The sequence below is a fragment of the Mustela putorius genome, unplaced genomic scaffold (genome assembly GCF_011764305.1).
Source record: "Mustela putorius furo isolate JIRA1106 unplaced genomic scaffold, ASM1176430v1.1 tig00000129_pilon_pilon_pilon, whole genome shotgun sequence".
NCBI classification, from domain to species: domain Eukaryota; kingdom Metazoa; phylum Chordata; class Mammalia; order Carnivora; family Mustelidae; genus Mustela; species Mustela putorius.
Window position 1 is genome coordinate 5,505,735 of NW_025421290.1, and position 14,750 is coordinate 5,520,484.

General features: G+C 43.9%; 1 protein-coding gene across 1 annotated transcript in view; it reads right to left on the reverse strand.

Annotated features, from left to right (window-relative positions):
* The window catches only part of CDKL1 (cyclin dependent kinase like 1), a 54,242-nt gene extending 39,492 nt beyond the window's left edge, over positions 1–14,750 (reverse strand). The window contains exons 1-2 of the mRNA XM_045069264.1: positions 14,616–14,750; positions 13,800–14,084 (exon numbers count right to left, since the gene is read on the reverse strand). Coding sequence (XP_044925199.1) covers positions 13,800–13,970 — 171 coding nt within the window. The 5' untranslated portion in view covers positions 13,971–14,084; positions 14,616–14,750. The remainder of the gene's footprint in view (positions 1–13,799; positions 14,085–14,615) is intronic.

Here is a 14,750-nt window from a genome sequence, read left to right on the forward strand (position 1 = left end):
TACACAGAAAGTCTAAAATGGCCAAGGTTGGGGCTCCTGGATGGCTCAGTGGGTTAAAGCCTCTGCCTTCGGCTCAGGTCATGATCCCGGAGTTCTGGGATCGAGCCCCACATCGGGCTCTTTGCTCGGCGGAGAGCCTGCTTCCATCTCTCTCTCTCTGCCTACTTGTGATCTCTGTCAAATAAATAAATAAAAATTTAAAAAAATAAAAATAAAAATAAAATGGCCAAGGCAAGAGAAGCCAAGGGACACTGACAACTAAACGTAATGTGGTGTCCTAGATGGGATCCTGGCACAGAAAAAGGACATTAGATAAAAACTAAGGAAATGTGAGTGAAGTGCTGACTTTAATTAATGATAACATGTCACACCGGTTCATTAGTTATAACAAACGTATCATACTTGTAAGATGCTAATCACAGGTGGAATTGGGTGCAGGGAATATGGGAATTCTCTGCACAATCTTCTCAACTTTTCTGTACATCTAAAACTGTTCTAAAAAATAAAGTGCACTGAAACACATACACGGTCCCCATCTTACCCAGCACACCACTTCCAGAAATATATCCTATATTAATAAAAGCACAGATCTACACAGTCTCTGGCATCTGATATGCAATTCATCAGGTCACACATTCATCATCGATCTGATGAATGTATTCTTCCCAATCTCTACCAGTAAGGAGGATCAAAAGCGGTTCACTTTTTGTGGAAAGGACAGCAGTCCACATTCAGCATCTTTTTTTTTTTTTTTTTAAGATTTTATTTATTTATTTGCTAGAGATTACAAGTAGGCAGAGAGGCAGGCAGAGAGAGAGAGGAGGAAGCATGCTCCCTGCTGAGCAGAGAGCCCAATGCAGGGCTCGATCCCAGGACCCTAAGATCATGACCTGAGCCAAATGCAGAGGCTTTAACCCACTGAGCCACCCAGGTGCCCCAAACCAAAATAAATATTTTGAAGTTAGTTTCAGAGAGCTAGTTAATACATTACCTTGGGTGGAGGGATATTTTCATTATTTAAAAAGCTATTGAATTACTACCACCCTCTTCAGCCTAGAGGAAAATATTCTGCATCCCCCATGGTGTTGCCAAGGAATCATTCCTTAGCACTTGAAAAAAAAAAAAAGATTTTATTTATTTATTTGACAGAGATCACAAGTAGGCACAGAGGCAGAGAGAGAGAGAGAGGAGGAAGCAGGCTCCCCGGTGAGTAGAGAGTCCGATACAGGGGCTCAATCCCAGGACCTGGGATCAGGACTTGAACCAAAGGCAGAGGCTTAACCCACTGAGCCACCCAGGTGGCTTTTTTTTTTTTTAGCACTTTTGATAAAGGAAAGCCGTCTTCATCTCGTGTGTCCTCCAAATGCCAAGAATCCCACTGTAGACACCCTAGCTAATATTTTGTTTTGGAGACAACTAGAGAAGGAAAGAATGTGACATATGGAGTGGGAGAGTACCTGGGTGGAGAGGTGGAGAGGAGCCTGAAGTTTATTTATGGTAGGTTTCCTGTAGACAGCATGGATGGAACAGTATACCAGGCTGGTCCTCTGGCCACTGACCTAGGCTGAGATCCCTTCTGGGTTCCTCTCAAGACTCAGCACAGGCTAAGGATGTGCACAGTGGATGCTCCATTTGTTTTGTTGATTAATAAAGTATATGGAAAGTTCCAGAAAAGAAGCAATAGTACAAATTGTGGTCAAAATGAAAATTAACAATGGCAGAGCCAAAAATTAATGCATCAACGTACTGACAGTTACGAAATAAATTATTTGTTCAGTTTATATAGAAGTTGATAGCTTCCACTGGTGTAGAAGTCACTTTGCATTATTATTTTTTAAGATTTTATTTATTTATTTTACAGAGAGAGAAATCACAAGTAGGCAGAGAGGCAGGCAGAGAGAAAGAGGAGGAAGCAGGCTCCCTGCTGAGCAGAGAGCCTGATGGGAGGCTCGATCCCAGGACCCTGAGATCATGACCTGAGCCGAAGGCAGAGGCTTTAACCCACTGAGCCACCCAGGCACCCCCACTTTGCATTATTTTAACAGAAAGAGGAATTAAGCTCCAATTTTTCAACCAGGCCAGTTTATAAAATTGTATTTTTACCACAGTGCTTTTTAAAGTTAATAAGTAATAAAGAAGGTTAATAATTAGCAAGAACATATGCCTATGAAAGCAAATTTGTGTCTAAGACATTGGTCCTCCCAAATGAAAGGGTGAATTAAAACAGTAAAAAAATTTAAAGAGAAATTAAATACAAGCCTGGTGCATTAAAAATTTTTTCCATTTGGTATGAAAAGTAGTTCCTTCTAGCAAGGTTTCATTATTTGATAATGACTATCTGTAACATGGGTTGTCCCCTTAAAATTTCCTTTGCTGAAAATACAAGTAATTTAAGTGGCCAAAAAAGTAATAGCACAATTATATTATTTTATCGATGTGCACTATTAAAACCACTTCCTTTCTCCTGCTCTGCGCTGTTTTATTTCTACAGTCTAAGGTGCAGGCAGGCTGGTGGGTAGGAGCACTGAGGACACTGACACATACTGGCATGTAGTTAATCTCCCTACGAACTCAGGGTCTCTATGAAGGTAATGAGCTGCCAGCCTGTTGATTTCTGCTTTTGTTTCTGAAGTATTTGTGTGGCGGCTTTATTACTTAGGGGTTCATTACACAGCAGAAATATAATCTTTCTGTATAAAAAAGTTGTGAGCTAAGCCCTAAATTCTTATAATAGACAAACAAAAACAGCCCGTTACTATTTGCAGTCAGTATGTTATCTTGTAAAATTAAAATTAAACAGGTGTCCCTGTTGAACAAATCAGGAAGGAGGATAACAAGGGGGATTTGTTGGGTTTCTATCACTGTGGGCAAGGGAATGCTCTGCTTTGCCTTCCACACTATTGACAGCCAGTTCCCATGAACTCCCAACATCTATCTATGTATTAGTAATGAACCTCAAGGGGCCAGATCTGCCAGTCTGTAAGGAGAACATCTGCATATAGTGAAAGCTTTACAATCCAAAGGCCCAAAATGGAGTCTGTGGGCCAAGTATCATCAGCAGATGGGTTCTGTTTGGCCTGAACGGCCTTTGACATTTTAAAAAATTCATTGTCAACATTTTTAAAGTCACCTTTCATTCTCACTAAAAGGAACCAGGGCTCCTTGGGAAAATGGTTGATTCCAGAGCTGAGGCGGGATGAGCCCGGTAGACTTTGCTGTCACACATAGGAAAGAAATACTCAAGGTGGGATGTCTGGGAGGATCGGTCGGTTAAGATTCTGCCTTTGTCTCTGTCACAGTCCCAGGATCCTGGGATCCAGCTCTGCACTGGGTTCCCTGCTGGGTAGGGAGCCTGCTTCTCCCTCTGCCTGCTACTTCCTGTGCTTGTGCTCTTTCTCTGTTTCTCTCTCTGACAAATAAATAAATAAATTCTTAAAAAAAAAAAAAGTACTCAAGGAACAGTAGTGTCTGTCAGAACAAAGGAGCAGGATAAAATGTGTGACCATTTGAGAATCAAAAAGAAGAATCACAACGATGGTTTGTAACAAGTTGAATTTTTTAAAAAGTCCACAAATTCTCTGTGATACTAAAGAGTGTGTATGAGGTGGGCACAGGTGGTATGTGAAGGAAAGTGGTTTTTTTTGTTTGTTTGTTTTCCCCTAACAGAAAAACCATAAGTAATGAATGTAGAAAGAATTTTGAAAATCACCATTTTACAAGAACTCTTCCTATAATTGATTCAAGCAAAGATCACTGGGTGAAAGTTGTTGGGACACAAGGTGGTCACACCATCTCAGCATATCTCCCCACAGATCACACACTAACTATAAAAAGGAAAATATTTCTTTACAATTGGGAAATCCAGAAGACCCATCTTGATCAAGAGATCAAAGCTGAGAGCAGCAACTAGAGGCCATGCTGACACTCTGTACCTCCTGCTAAGAACCAGTATGGCGGACACATCCTCACGCCTGCAGTGGAAACAACCACAGTCCGTGTGGAAGCACATTCTGAGGAACAACTGGCCTGCATGCTTCAAAATGCTGGTGTTAAAAGAGATTAAAGAGACATGACAATGAATTGCAGTGTGCAGTCAAGGGTTAGAACCTGGATTTAGATATACAGCTGTAGTTACGCTTACGGCCATAGCTGTAGTTGTAGTTATACAACCGTTACTGGGACATTATGAGAAACTTGAGCACAGCCCGTAGGTTAGATGACGGTATTGAGTCCTTGAGAAATCGTACTGTGGAAATCATATTGTGGTTACACAGAAGAATTCTAGCAAATTCATGATGCATACTTAAGGAAATGATTCAGCTGAGAAGGTATGGGGTGTGAGTGTGTGTGTGAGACAGAGAGAGACAGAGACAGAGACATGGAAAGGAAACGAAGCAGAATTTTCACAGCTGGTTAATGAATTGAGTGAAGGGTACGGAGGTATTCATTATATTATTCTTTCCACATCTGTATATTTTCTTTTTTTGCGTTTTCTTTCTTTCTTTCTTTCTTTCTTTTTTGTCAAAACAAAAAGTGGTAGGAAAAAAAAACCAGATTTTACATAAAATTCTGATTTCTGGCTGTTTAAAAAAAGACTCAGAAAACCTAACACCGTGGGCTTGTATTGTGTGGGCCAAGCCATGGCCACCTGCCCATCTGACAAGCTACGAAGTTTCCAGCCTGCCCCGTGCCCACCTCCCCATCTAATCTCACACTCAGCCCACTTCCCTCCTTTAGGTCTCTACTGTGATACCCACACACATTTGACTTTCTGATCTCATGTAAACCATAACTGAGCATGCCAGACATGGCTGTCACAATTTCTAGAAATATGTCACAAATCCATTTGGACAAGCCAATGAAATAATGGACTTGACCTAGAAATGGCACCTACACTAGCAACAGCAGGACTAAATTCTACAAAACGTCACAGAATTTTCCAGTGAGATTTTTAGTGAGCTGTGAAATATTATTCAATGAATACTGGGGAAATATTTCTTCAACTAATATTAGGGGAGCAGAAGCCCTTAAAAATTATGAACTCTCTAATCGGAGTCTAATGCTAGGGAGCATTTACATGATGCTCTGTTAGCATTCAGTGGAATGTGGCCCTGGGCACAGCAGCACATGGAATTAAGTACTTAATAAAGGCTTTGGGTACAGGGACCCTTGCCAGTTGTACCTGCCACAGCACCTTATCATCGCTGGGCTGCTAACTTGCCCAGCAGTATTTCTGGTCTGGTATTTTCTAGCAGTGAACCTCTTGGGACAGACTGCGTGAGGTGCTTGACGCTCAATGCCTCTCTGTGGTACAAAATCCCACCTTTCTGTCTTCCCACCATGCATCTTTCTCGTCTTTCTCTCCTAGACTTTTTTTCTGACCCTTCACTTTCCTGCCCTTGCACCCGTTAAGGCTGCTTGACCACTGTGAGCTCTTGCTCCCCTCAGCAAAAAGTCAGCATAGCAACGCCAAACACAGACATAAATCAAGGGAGGTGGGCCAGGTTCCAGGCTGCACTGGAGTTGGAGTTGCCCAAGGTCACCCAACAGCTCTGAGCTGGATCAGAAACCACAATTTTTAACTGTGGGTCCTGTCCCCACACAGTAACAAAGCCCCAGGGCCTCACTGGAAGGTTAATGAAAGTGAGGAGATGATAGGGGGAATAAAGGGAACGCTCTGAATATTCTGTAGGTTATCAGTATTCATGATGGATTAAAATCAAATGAAAGCATGTTTCTGGCACACAAAATACACTCAATATTCTTACCTCCCCCACTCCTCATATTTATCCCCAAAGGATTCCTTTTATACATTTTTTCCAGATCACCTCCCAATGAAATATATGTATGTACATAACATATGTATGCATGTATGTAATCTGTGCTTCAAGGTCACACTCCCTGCACCCATTCTCAAAAACCAATTTTCATCCTCTTGGGGGCGATAACATTCTCATTAAGAGGGCATGCATTGGGGGCGCCTGGGTGGCTCAGTGGGTTAGAGCCTCTGCCTTTGGCTCAGGTCATGATCCCAGGGTCCTGGGATTGAGCCCTGCATCAGGCTCTCTGCTCAGCGAGGAGCCTGCTTCCTCCTCTCTCTCTGCCTCTGTGCCTACTTGTGATCTCTGTCAAATAAATAAATAAAATTTTTTTAAAAAATAAAAATAATCTACAGGGTTATAGAACCAGAGCTGGAAGGAACTGCTATTCCAGTAAAAATTGGCCCCTGAGGGTCCACAGAAGCCATGAGTCCCACAGCTAAGGCCCTGGCGGAAGGAGGGCAGGGCGAAGACTGAGGACGGTAACCGAGACTTCAGAGTGTGGTGTTGGGTGTAACTGGGTGGTTACATGTGGGAGCAGCAATGTATGGTCGTGGGGACAGATAAAACTGGGTCTGCGTTCCAGTTTATTCACTAGAGGTCATTAACCATCCGAATCCATATGTAAGATGAGATAACAATACCCACTTCCTAAGGTTGTTATATTTTGTGCACCCTACATAATGATACTTTGTACCTTGCCCAAGTCTACTGGGTCACCAAATGGCAAGATGTGATTCCTTCTGCTTGCCTGTATCTTGTTTTCTTGTCTTCTGGAAGCAAGTTGTCATAGACAGTGTCCTAGTTGCTGCTTTCAGCCTTGACTGATGTTGGTCTAATCTATTCCTAAGGCCCCCACATCACCTGCCACGCTGCTGAATGTCTGCCTAGGTACCTCACAGTGGTGCTGTCCGGTACTTTACCTCGACTCCTCTGGGAGCATCTATTTTTCCTACCACAGCTGTTGGCATTCTCTGTTTCCTCCTCCAAGTGTTCTGTCATTTTCATTCAGCAGAGAGGGGATCAGCATCATAAATTTGGTATACAATGATTCTGGGTTGGTCGGGGTCACATTTGTTTTGAAACACATGGCCTTTTTCTTGTTGGACATACAGATAGTCCCCAGGAGTTGGGCTGGGTTCAGTTAAGCCTCCTGCTTTATGAGCAGCCAGAACTCACGTCCCACTGTAGGCCCTGTGATGACTCTGGCCTTTCAAGCCAGACTTCCTGATGTAAGGGGATTTTCTTGCAGGGATCTTGTTTCTCTGTGTAATCTAGCTTGTGTTGCATCTGCTCCACTTCCCATCCAAAATACCTTTACATGCTTGAACCCTAGTTATAGAAAGGGGTTGTATTTTTCCTCTAGGGTTCATGGGCCACAGGCAAATCAGGCAATATTACACACCCAGGCGGAACAAGTTCTTCTGCACCACAACTTGGAGAGAACTGTGGGTCCTGTTACATAAAGATTAAGGAGAGTGTATATGAAGAACCTAGCAACATTCCAAATAAAATAAAATAATTCCTTATCTCCTAGCTGGTCCATGAATTGGTCTTTTATTACACTATTATAGCTATTTGTGGCCACGGTCCATGTTGATAACTCAAAGTCATGGCTCCAGGAATTCTCTCCCTTCAAAAGTACCAAGTTTTCTCTCTACTGGATTGATACCATTAGCACACAAATCTACTTCTTCTCCCATATTAAAAACAACTAAGAAACTCTCTCTGGATCCCACATCCTTCCATGTCTGTTTCCTTCTACAATCAAAATACTCAAGAGTTGCCAGTATCACCGTCTCCTCTCTGCTCTTCTCACTCTCTCTCGAACCCTCTCTGACAAAGCTTTCATTCCCACCACTGCACCTAACAGCCCTTGTCAAGATCTCAAATGACCCTCACATCTTCAAAATCAATGGCCACTCCTAAGTCTGTACTAATCATGACCTTTGACACTGCTGACCATCCCCTTACTCTTTTTTTTTAAGTTTTTATTTGAATTACAGGTAACGTACAGTGTAATAATAGTCTCAGATATATAATTTAGTGATTCTACATTTCCATACAACATCCAGTGCTCATCACAACAAGTGTCCTCCTTAATTCCCATAACCTATTTCACCCATCCCCTCACCCACCTCTCCTCTAGCAACACTCAGTTTGTTCTCTAGAATTAGAAAAGTCTTTCTTGGTTTGCTGCTTTTTCTCCCGCATGATAATATGTTTTGTTTCTTAAATTCCACATATGAGTGAAATCATATGGTATTTGTCTTTCTCGGACTGGCTGATTTTGCTTAGCATATTTTCTAGTTCCATCCACATTGTTGCAAATGGCAAGATCTCACTCTGACCATTCTCTCGTTCTTGAGATATTTTCTTCTCTAAGCTTGTAAGAACATTGTTCCTGGGATTTTCCTACCTCCAGGATCACCCCCTTTTCCTTCTTCTTGCCTGCGTCCTCCTCACCTTACTGACCTCCAAATCCAAATGCTGGAGGGCAGTCTTTGGTACTGGTTTCTCCATTCCCCAGGACAACCCAGTCTCAGTGACCTTAAATGCCACTACTAAGCTGATGTCTCCCAATTTTATTTCTCCAATCTGGATTTTCTCCCAAATGCCAGATTTGTGTACTTAAATGCCTACATCATGGTCTCAGATATGCCTCTCAAACTTATCATAACCAAAACAGAATTCTTTTTTTTTTTTTTAAGATTTTTTTTTTTAAAGATTTTATTTATTTATTTGCCAGAGACAGAGGGAGAGAGAGCGAGAGAGCACAGGCAGACAGAGGCAGGCAGAGGCAGAGGGAGAAGCAGGCTTCCTGCCGAGCAAGGAGCCCGATGTGGGACTCGATCCCAGGACGCTGGGATCATGAACTGAGCCGAAGGCAGCTGCTTAACCAACTGAGCCACCCAGGCGTCCCCAAAACAGAATTCTTGATTTCCTTTCCGCCAGATGGGTACCAAGGTCTCCCCATCCCAGTGAATGATCTGATCCCTGTTCTTGTAGTTACTCAAGTCCTGAACTCTGGGGTCATTCTTGATTCTTCCTCCCACCATCAGATTCCTCTATACTACTCTCTCAGAATAAATCTTATACCTGACCACCTCCACCGTTACCACTCTGACCCAAACCCCATCACCTCATCCCTGGGTTATTCTAATCGTCTTCTAACCGATCTTCTTGCCCATGGAGCTGGAGTAACAAACAGCTGGAGGGATCCTTCTAAGAATGTATGTCATGCCAAGGCACCCCTCTGCTCCAAATCTTCTGTTGGTTCCCATCTCACTCACAGTAAAAGCCATGGTTCCTGCTGAGGCCCAGAAGGCCCTTGTGTCTGACCTCTCATCCCTCTAACATCATCTCCTCTGACCCTTGCCCTTGCTTACTGTGCTATAGATGTCCTGTTCTCTTTGCTCCTCCTAGAACACACCATAACATGCCTGAAAACAACACTGAGTCTTGCCTGTGGCCTTTGTACTCACTATTCCCTCTGCTTGGAATGCCAGCATCACTCATCTCTTCTCACTTGCTGCTGGTATCTCTTCAAATGTCATTCATCAGAAAGGCTTTTCCTGACCCTGCTCTATGAAAAAAGCAAGGCTCTTCATCATTTCTTTACCCCTTTATCCTGCTTTATATTTCACCACTTGACATAAATTATTTGTCTACTATGAGTCTCTCCCAGAACAGTGCCTGCTACATACAGGAGTTCTATAAACTCAGATGAACACATGCCAGCACACTGATGCGCAGGTGTCTCAGCAAAAATGATGACTGAAAATACTGAATTCTTTCTGTTTTCCCACATTGGAAAGTAAGTTTGAGAAAGGACAGGACAATTGCTTTGAGCTCAGTATTACAGTATAATTTTATTACTGTCGCTAAATGATACTTAATTTAGAGTATGTCGTTAGAGTATGAGCTGACTGTTGATACTTATTGCAAATGCTTATATTTTTAAAAGCCTAACTGTGTAACTGGGAAAAACCAAATTCAGAATTAAACATTAAAAGGGCAAGTGCAATAGGACCTCTTGAACAGTGAATTACATTTTGTTTAAAGAGCAGTTTACTAGGGGAACCTGGGTGGCACATCAGTTGAGCATCTGACTTTTGGTTTGGGCTCAGGTGGTGATCTCAGGGTCCTGGGATCGAGCTCAGTTTCGGGCTCCATGCTTAGTGTGGAGTTTGCTTGGGATTCTCTCCCTCTCCCCCTGCCCCCTACACTCTCTCTAAAAATAAATAAATAAATCTTTTAAAAAGGCAGTTTATTAGTACAAACACTAAACCTGTCTCATAAAAATACCACACTTTTTTTTCCAAAATGGCACAAAATCATGTTATTTGAAAAGTTTCAAATTTTCAGAAAAAAATGTTTTCTAAAACTATTAGCAAAACTGGTTTCTTGATAATAATTATCATCCTCAAAAGCACTTACCAATGGATGGTTACAGCCTCATGTATGCTCCCACACTGAGAATGGGAAACATTGTAGGTATGCTACCCTGAAAATTATGCAATTGACTGCTAGAATATTTGTTCCCACAATCTTATCCGCTTCAGAGGAAATGACTGGAATTTTTTTTTTTTAAAGATTCTATTTATTTATTTGACAGATCACAAGTAGGCAGAGAGGCAGTCATGGGGTGCCTGGGTGGCTCTGTGGTTTAAACCTCTGCCTTTTGCTCAGGTCATGATCCCAGGGTCCTGGGATCGAGCCCCACATCGGGCTCTCTGACCCTTGGAGAGCCTGCTTCCTCCTCCCTCTCTCTGCCTGCCTCTCTGCCTACTTGTGATCTCTGTCTGTCAAATTAATATATAAAATCTTAAAAAAAAAAAAAGAAAAAAAAACCAACCAAACAAAAAACCTTGGCTGGCTTCTTTCTTTTCAGGAGAAAGCCAAACTCCTTGGCCAGACATTCAAATCCTTCTACCCCTGATCTTCATCTATGTGTCTTGCTTGCCTTATCATAATAGGAGCAGCCGGGGCTCAGCCCTTGCCAGTCCTCACCTCTCTGGCTAAGGTTATTGAGGCAATCTTCACCTTCAATCCTCCTAGTTCCTGGTTCCTAACCTCAGCAGGGGTCATTAAAAGCATAGCTCTGCAAGAGGTGTGCAAGGAAAGTATTAGGAACTCAAACTCACTGAGCTGCAAACTTCCCTTGGGTGCACAGAGCTGTGCTTGGCTCACAGTTTTGGCACAGGCCCTAAAACACTTGCTTAGATGTCACCAGTTTTTTCCTGTTTGGGGGACTATAGTATGTCCCCTGGAGTCAACCTCCAGACCCAAAAGGCCACCTGGTACCAAGGTTTAGCTTTGTGCAAAATAGACCTCTACTCCAGGAAATTCCTCCCACCTCCTTCTACTGAGCCCTGGCTTTCTTTCCTTTCCTTCTCCTCCTGGCCTGGTAGCACCCAGCAGGCAATCCTGGCTAAAATTTTAGGGTTATAACCTGTGTTCCCTCCATATACTGCTTTCTACGTATGCACCTTTTCTTAGGAGAGACTCTCTGTCCTGAATGCCTTATTTCTCATTTTATGCCTCCCTAAACACTTCAAAGTCTAGTTCAAACATGCCTCTAAACACGTTATTTAGAGGATTCTTGCCAGGCCTGGAGACACAAGGTAAATGACACAGACCCTGCTTATTAGGAACCCAGTTGATCAGGAATGAGAGCCAAGGGGAAATTTATCTTGGTTCCCATCCATGGTTAAGCATCTGAAACACAGCGTGTACCATTTCATATAAACATTGTTTTAGGGGCACCTGGGTAGCCCAGTTGGTTTAGGGTCTGACCCTGAGTTTCAGCTCAGGTCCTGACCTTAGCATCCTACCACTGAGTTCTGGGTCAGACTCCACACTCAGCAGGGGAGTGTGCTTGACATTCTCTCTCTCCCTCTGTCCCTACCCCCTCACCCCACCCCACCCCCGGCTCGAGTGTTCTATCTTCCTCTCTCTCTAAAAAACTAAACCCCCCCCCAAAAAACAAAAAAAAAATTGTTTTAGGCACAAGGAGGCTCTACGCATATTTACTGAATAATTAAATGGAGAAAATGTGACTTCATTCAAGAAATTTCCAATTCACCATTTCAGCAAATATTTAAGTACCTGTTTTGTGTTGGGGATATCACAGAATGCTGAAAAGTTAGGGCTTTGAAGAATGGACTCTATCCATAATCTAGTCCCTTCACCTCATATAGATCGGGAGGGTCTACATCTGTGCACTTGATTTGAAGAATGGGGTGCTCTGTGCTTCAAAATCAGGTTCCTGTACACACAACCCTTTCCCTCAGGTAGCATCAATATTCGGTTATTTAAGAGAACACATCTGACTTCCTAATTTATTGGCAACAACCACTCTTGCTAAGAGTTTATTTTGTTAACCATTTTTTTTTTTTCAATTTACAGTAACATGTGCTGGAGGCCTACTAAGCACTTAGTAATTTGTACAGAAAAACAGAGGTCCCCATCCTGGAGGAACTCAGTTAACACAGGGAGCTACATTTGGAAACCCAGTATTGTGCATTCACAGGTGATCTTCGGAATTAGAAAGACTATGTCTCCACCAGAAACAGATTGTCTTTTCTTTGGAGTAAAAGAGTCCTTCGAAACTCAGTTATCACCTTCTCCTCTAGGGAGAACCTGAGAAAGTGGAAAACACCCATCAGCCCAAAAGAAAGGGGGAGAACCTGTCCCCATAGGGTCCCCAGGCCATGGGATGGGCAAATACCGCTGGTCTTACCCCTTCCCAGGGAGGCCCTCTTGGGGTGTGGGTTTTGGGAACCTTGGAAGTGTCTTCTCAGAGCAGATAAGATCTTGCTGGTAAAGAACACCCCAAACGGAAAGAGAGAGGTTTCCTATGATCCCTCCATTTAAATTTACCCAAAGCCTGCTAATTCACATTCAGTTTCCTTATCCAGAGATAACACCACACATTCAAGCCATGGGGAAGAGAGATGTGTAGAGAGGCTTGGAGAAAATAGAAAGAAAGGGATAAGAGAAAATCCCCTGGATGTTCCTCTCACTTCCCACTTGGTAGCTGATTCCTTGTCACAGAGTTGGTTACACAAGTCCAAACACTAAGGCCCTAACTATATGAAACCAAGTTAACCCCACTGTGCTCATTACATGCCGCACTCTATGTTGGGATTTGGGTTTCATCCCACAGAAATTCAGAAAAGCAGCCTTTTTCTACTATAGTTACATACTACTCTCAGCATGTAACAAACACCCTTTTCTACCGCTCTGATTTCACCGTCTTCTACGGTTAACAAACATTTTAAAAGTGATCATTTCACTTCTTTTTTTTTTTTTTTAAGATTTTATTTATTTATTTGACAGAGATCACAAGCAGGCAGAAAGGCAGGCAGAGAGAGAGGAGAGAGGAGGAAACAGGCTCACCACCAAGCAGAGAGCCCTATGTGGGGCTCGACCCACCCTGGGGTCCTGACCTGAGCCGAAGGCAGAGGCTTTAACCCACTGACCCCGATCATTTCACTTCTTTAAGAAGAATCTTTTTTCTAGAGAAAGGACATTATGATGTTCAGCAGCAGATACATGTGAGGTGTAAAGAAAACCTGTCAGCTAGCTTCCTAGCAGTTTGAGAACAGGTGAATGATTAATTCTCTTAATGGGCTGAGAATGTCAGCAGAACATGGCCTGGAAGTTTACAACTCATGAATGCCAGCAAACTGAAGTTGATGGCTCTTGAAGAACCAGGTCTAGAGTGGACATGGGGGAGAGGAAGAAAAATGAAACACCCACAGCATCTCCAAAAGTGAATCTCCCCCTTTCCCTGCACAGGTGTCCCCCCACCCAAGTAACTGGCAACTTGTACATAGACGTCCCACTTGTGTCCCTGAGGACAAATGTCCTTGGAGGAAGGAGATGTTACTGCCTCTTAACACATTTATTAAACATAACACGACTCCCTTTAATTTTTGGACCCTGAAAATTCATTTTAAAGAATCCGTTTACCTTGAGCATGCGGATTTCTCGAAGGGCGATTTTCTTTATGACAGGGTCATCTTCTGATTCCAGAAATCTCTTGATGGCTACAATCTGACCCGTGTCCCTGTTTCTGCATTTGAAAACAACTCCATAGGATCCTTCGCCAATTTTCCCAATTTTTTCATACTTCTCCATCATAAAGGAATAAATCTTAAAACGGATCTTCACATAGTTTGAAAATGTCACACATAGACTACTGGCTCGAACAGACTGAACTAGAGCCCCACTCAACGATGGCTCTTCGTCAACCACCTGGAACAGAAGGGCACCTGTTAACCAGTTAGGAATCGACCCATGTCCTTAAAGCTCGCCCCTCAGCAAGGGCAACGAGATCCGGGATGACAGTCTAGAGCTCGGTGCCCTCGGTAACCCAATTCTAAGCGCCGGGTATACATCCTGCGAGTTAAAATGCAACCCGTCATCCTAAAACGAACCGAGCTGTAAGATAATCTATCTTGTTTAATGTTCTAGTTCATCCGATCTAAGACACATGAGCCGGCTCAGGGCTTCCCCGGTTCTCATTTCGGGTCTCATTTCCCTCGGGCACGGTGACACTAGCCGAAACCCCATGTGCGGGAGCCTGACGCCTCCCGGGTGGGCCTCGCCGGGGAGGAGGGGGGGGCAGGGATGTGCCGTCCAGCCGCCCCCTCCCCCCCGCCGCGGGGCCCCGCCCCCCCCGGCGCCCTCCCCCCAACCCGGCCCGCGCTGCGCAGCCTCGAGCCGCGCCACGTGGCGCCCAGACCCGCCGTCCTGGCCCGCGCGCCTTCCCCGCCCGGGACTCACGGCGCCGCGGCTACCGGGCCTGGCCCTGCTCCCGCCTCGCCGTCTCTCTCGCGGCTGTACCCGCCGCCGCCCGGGCTGCAATCCCTATGGGAACGGGCCCCCGCCCCCGGCTGGCCTGGGCGGGGCCACCGCGCC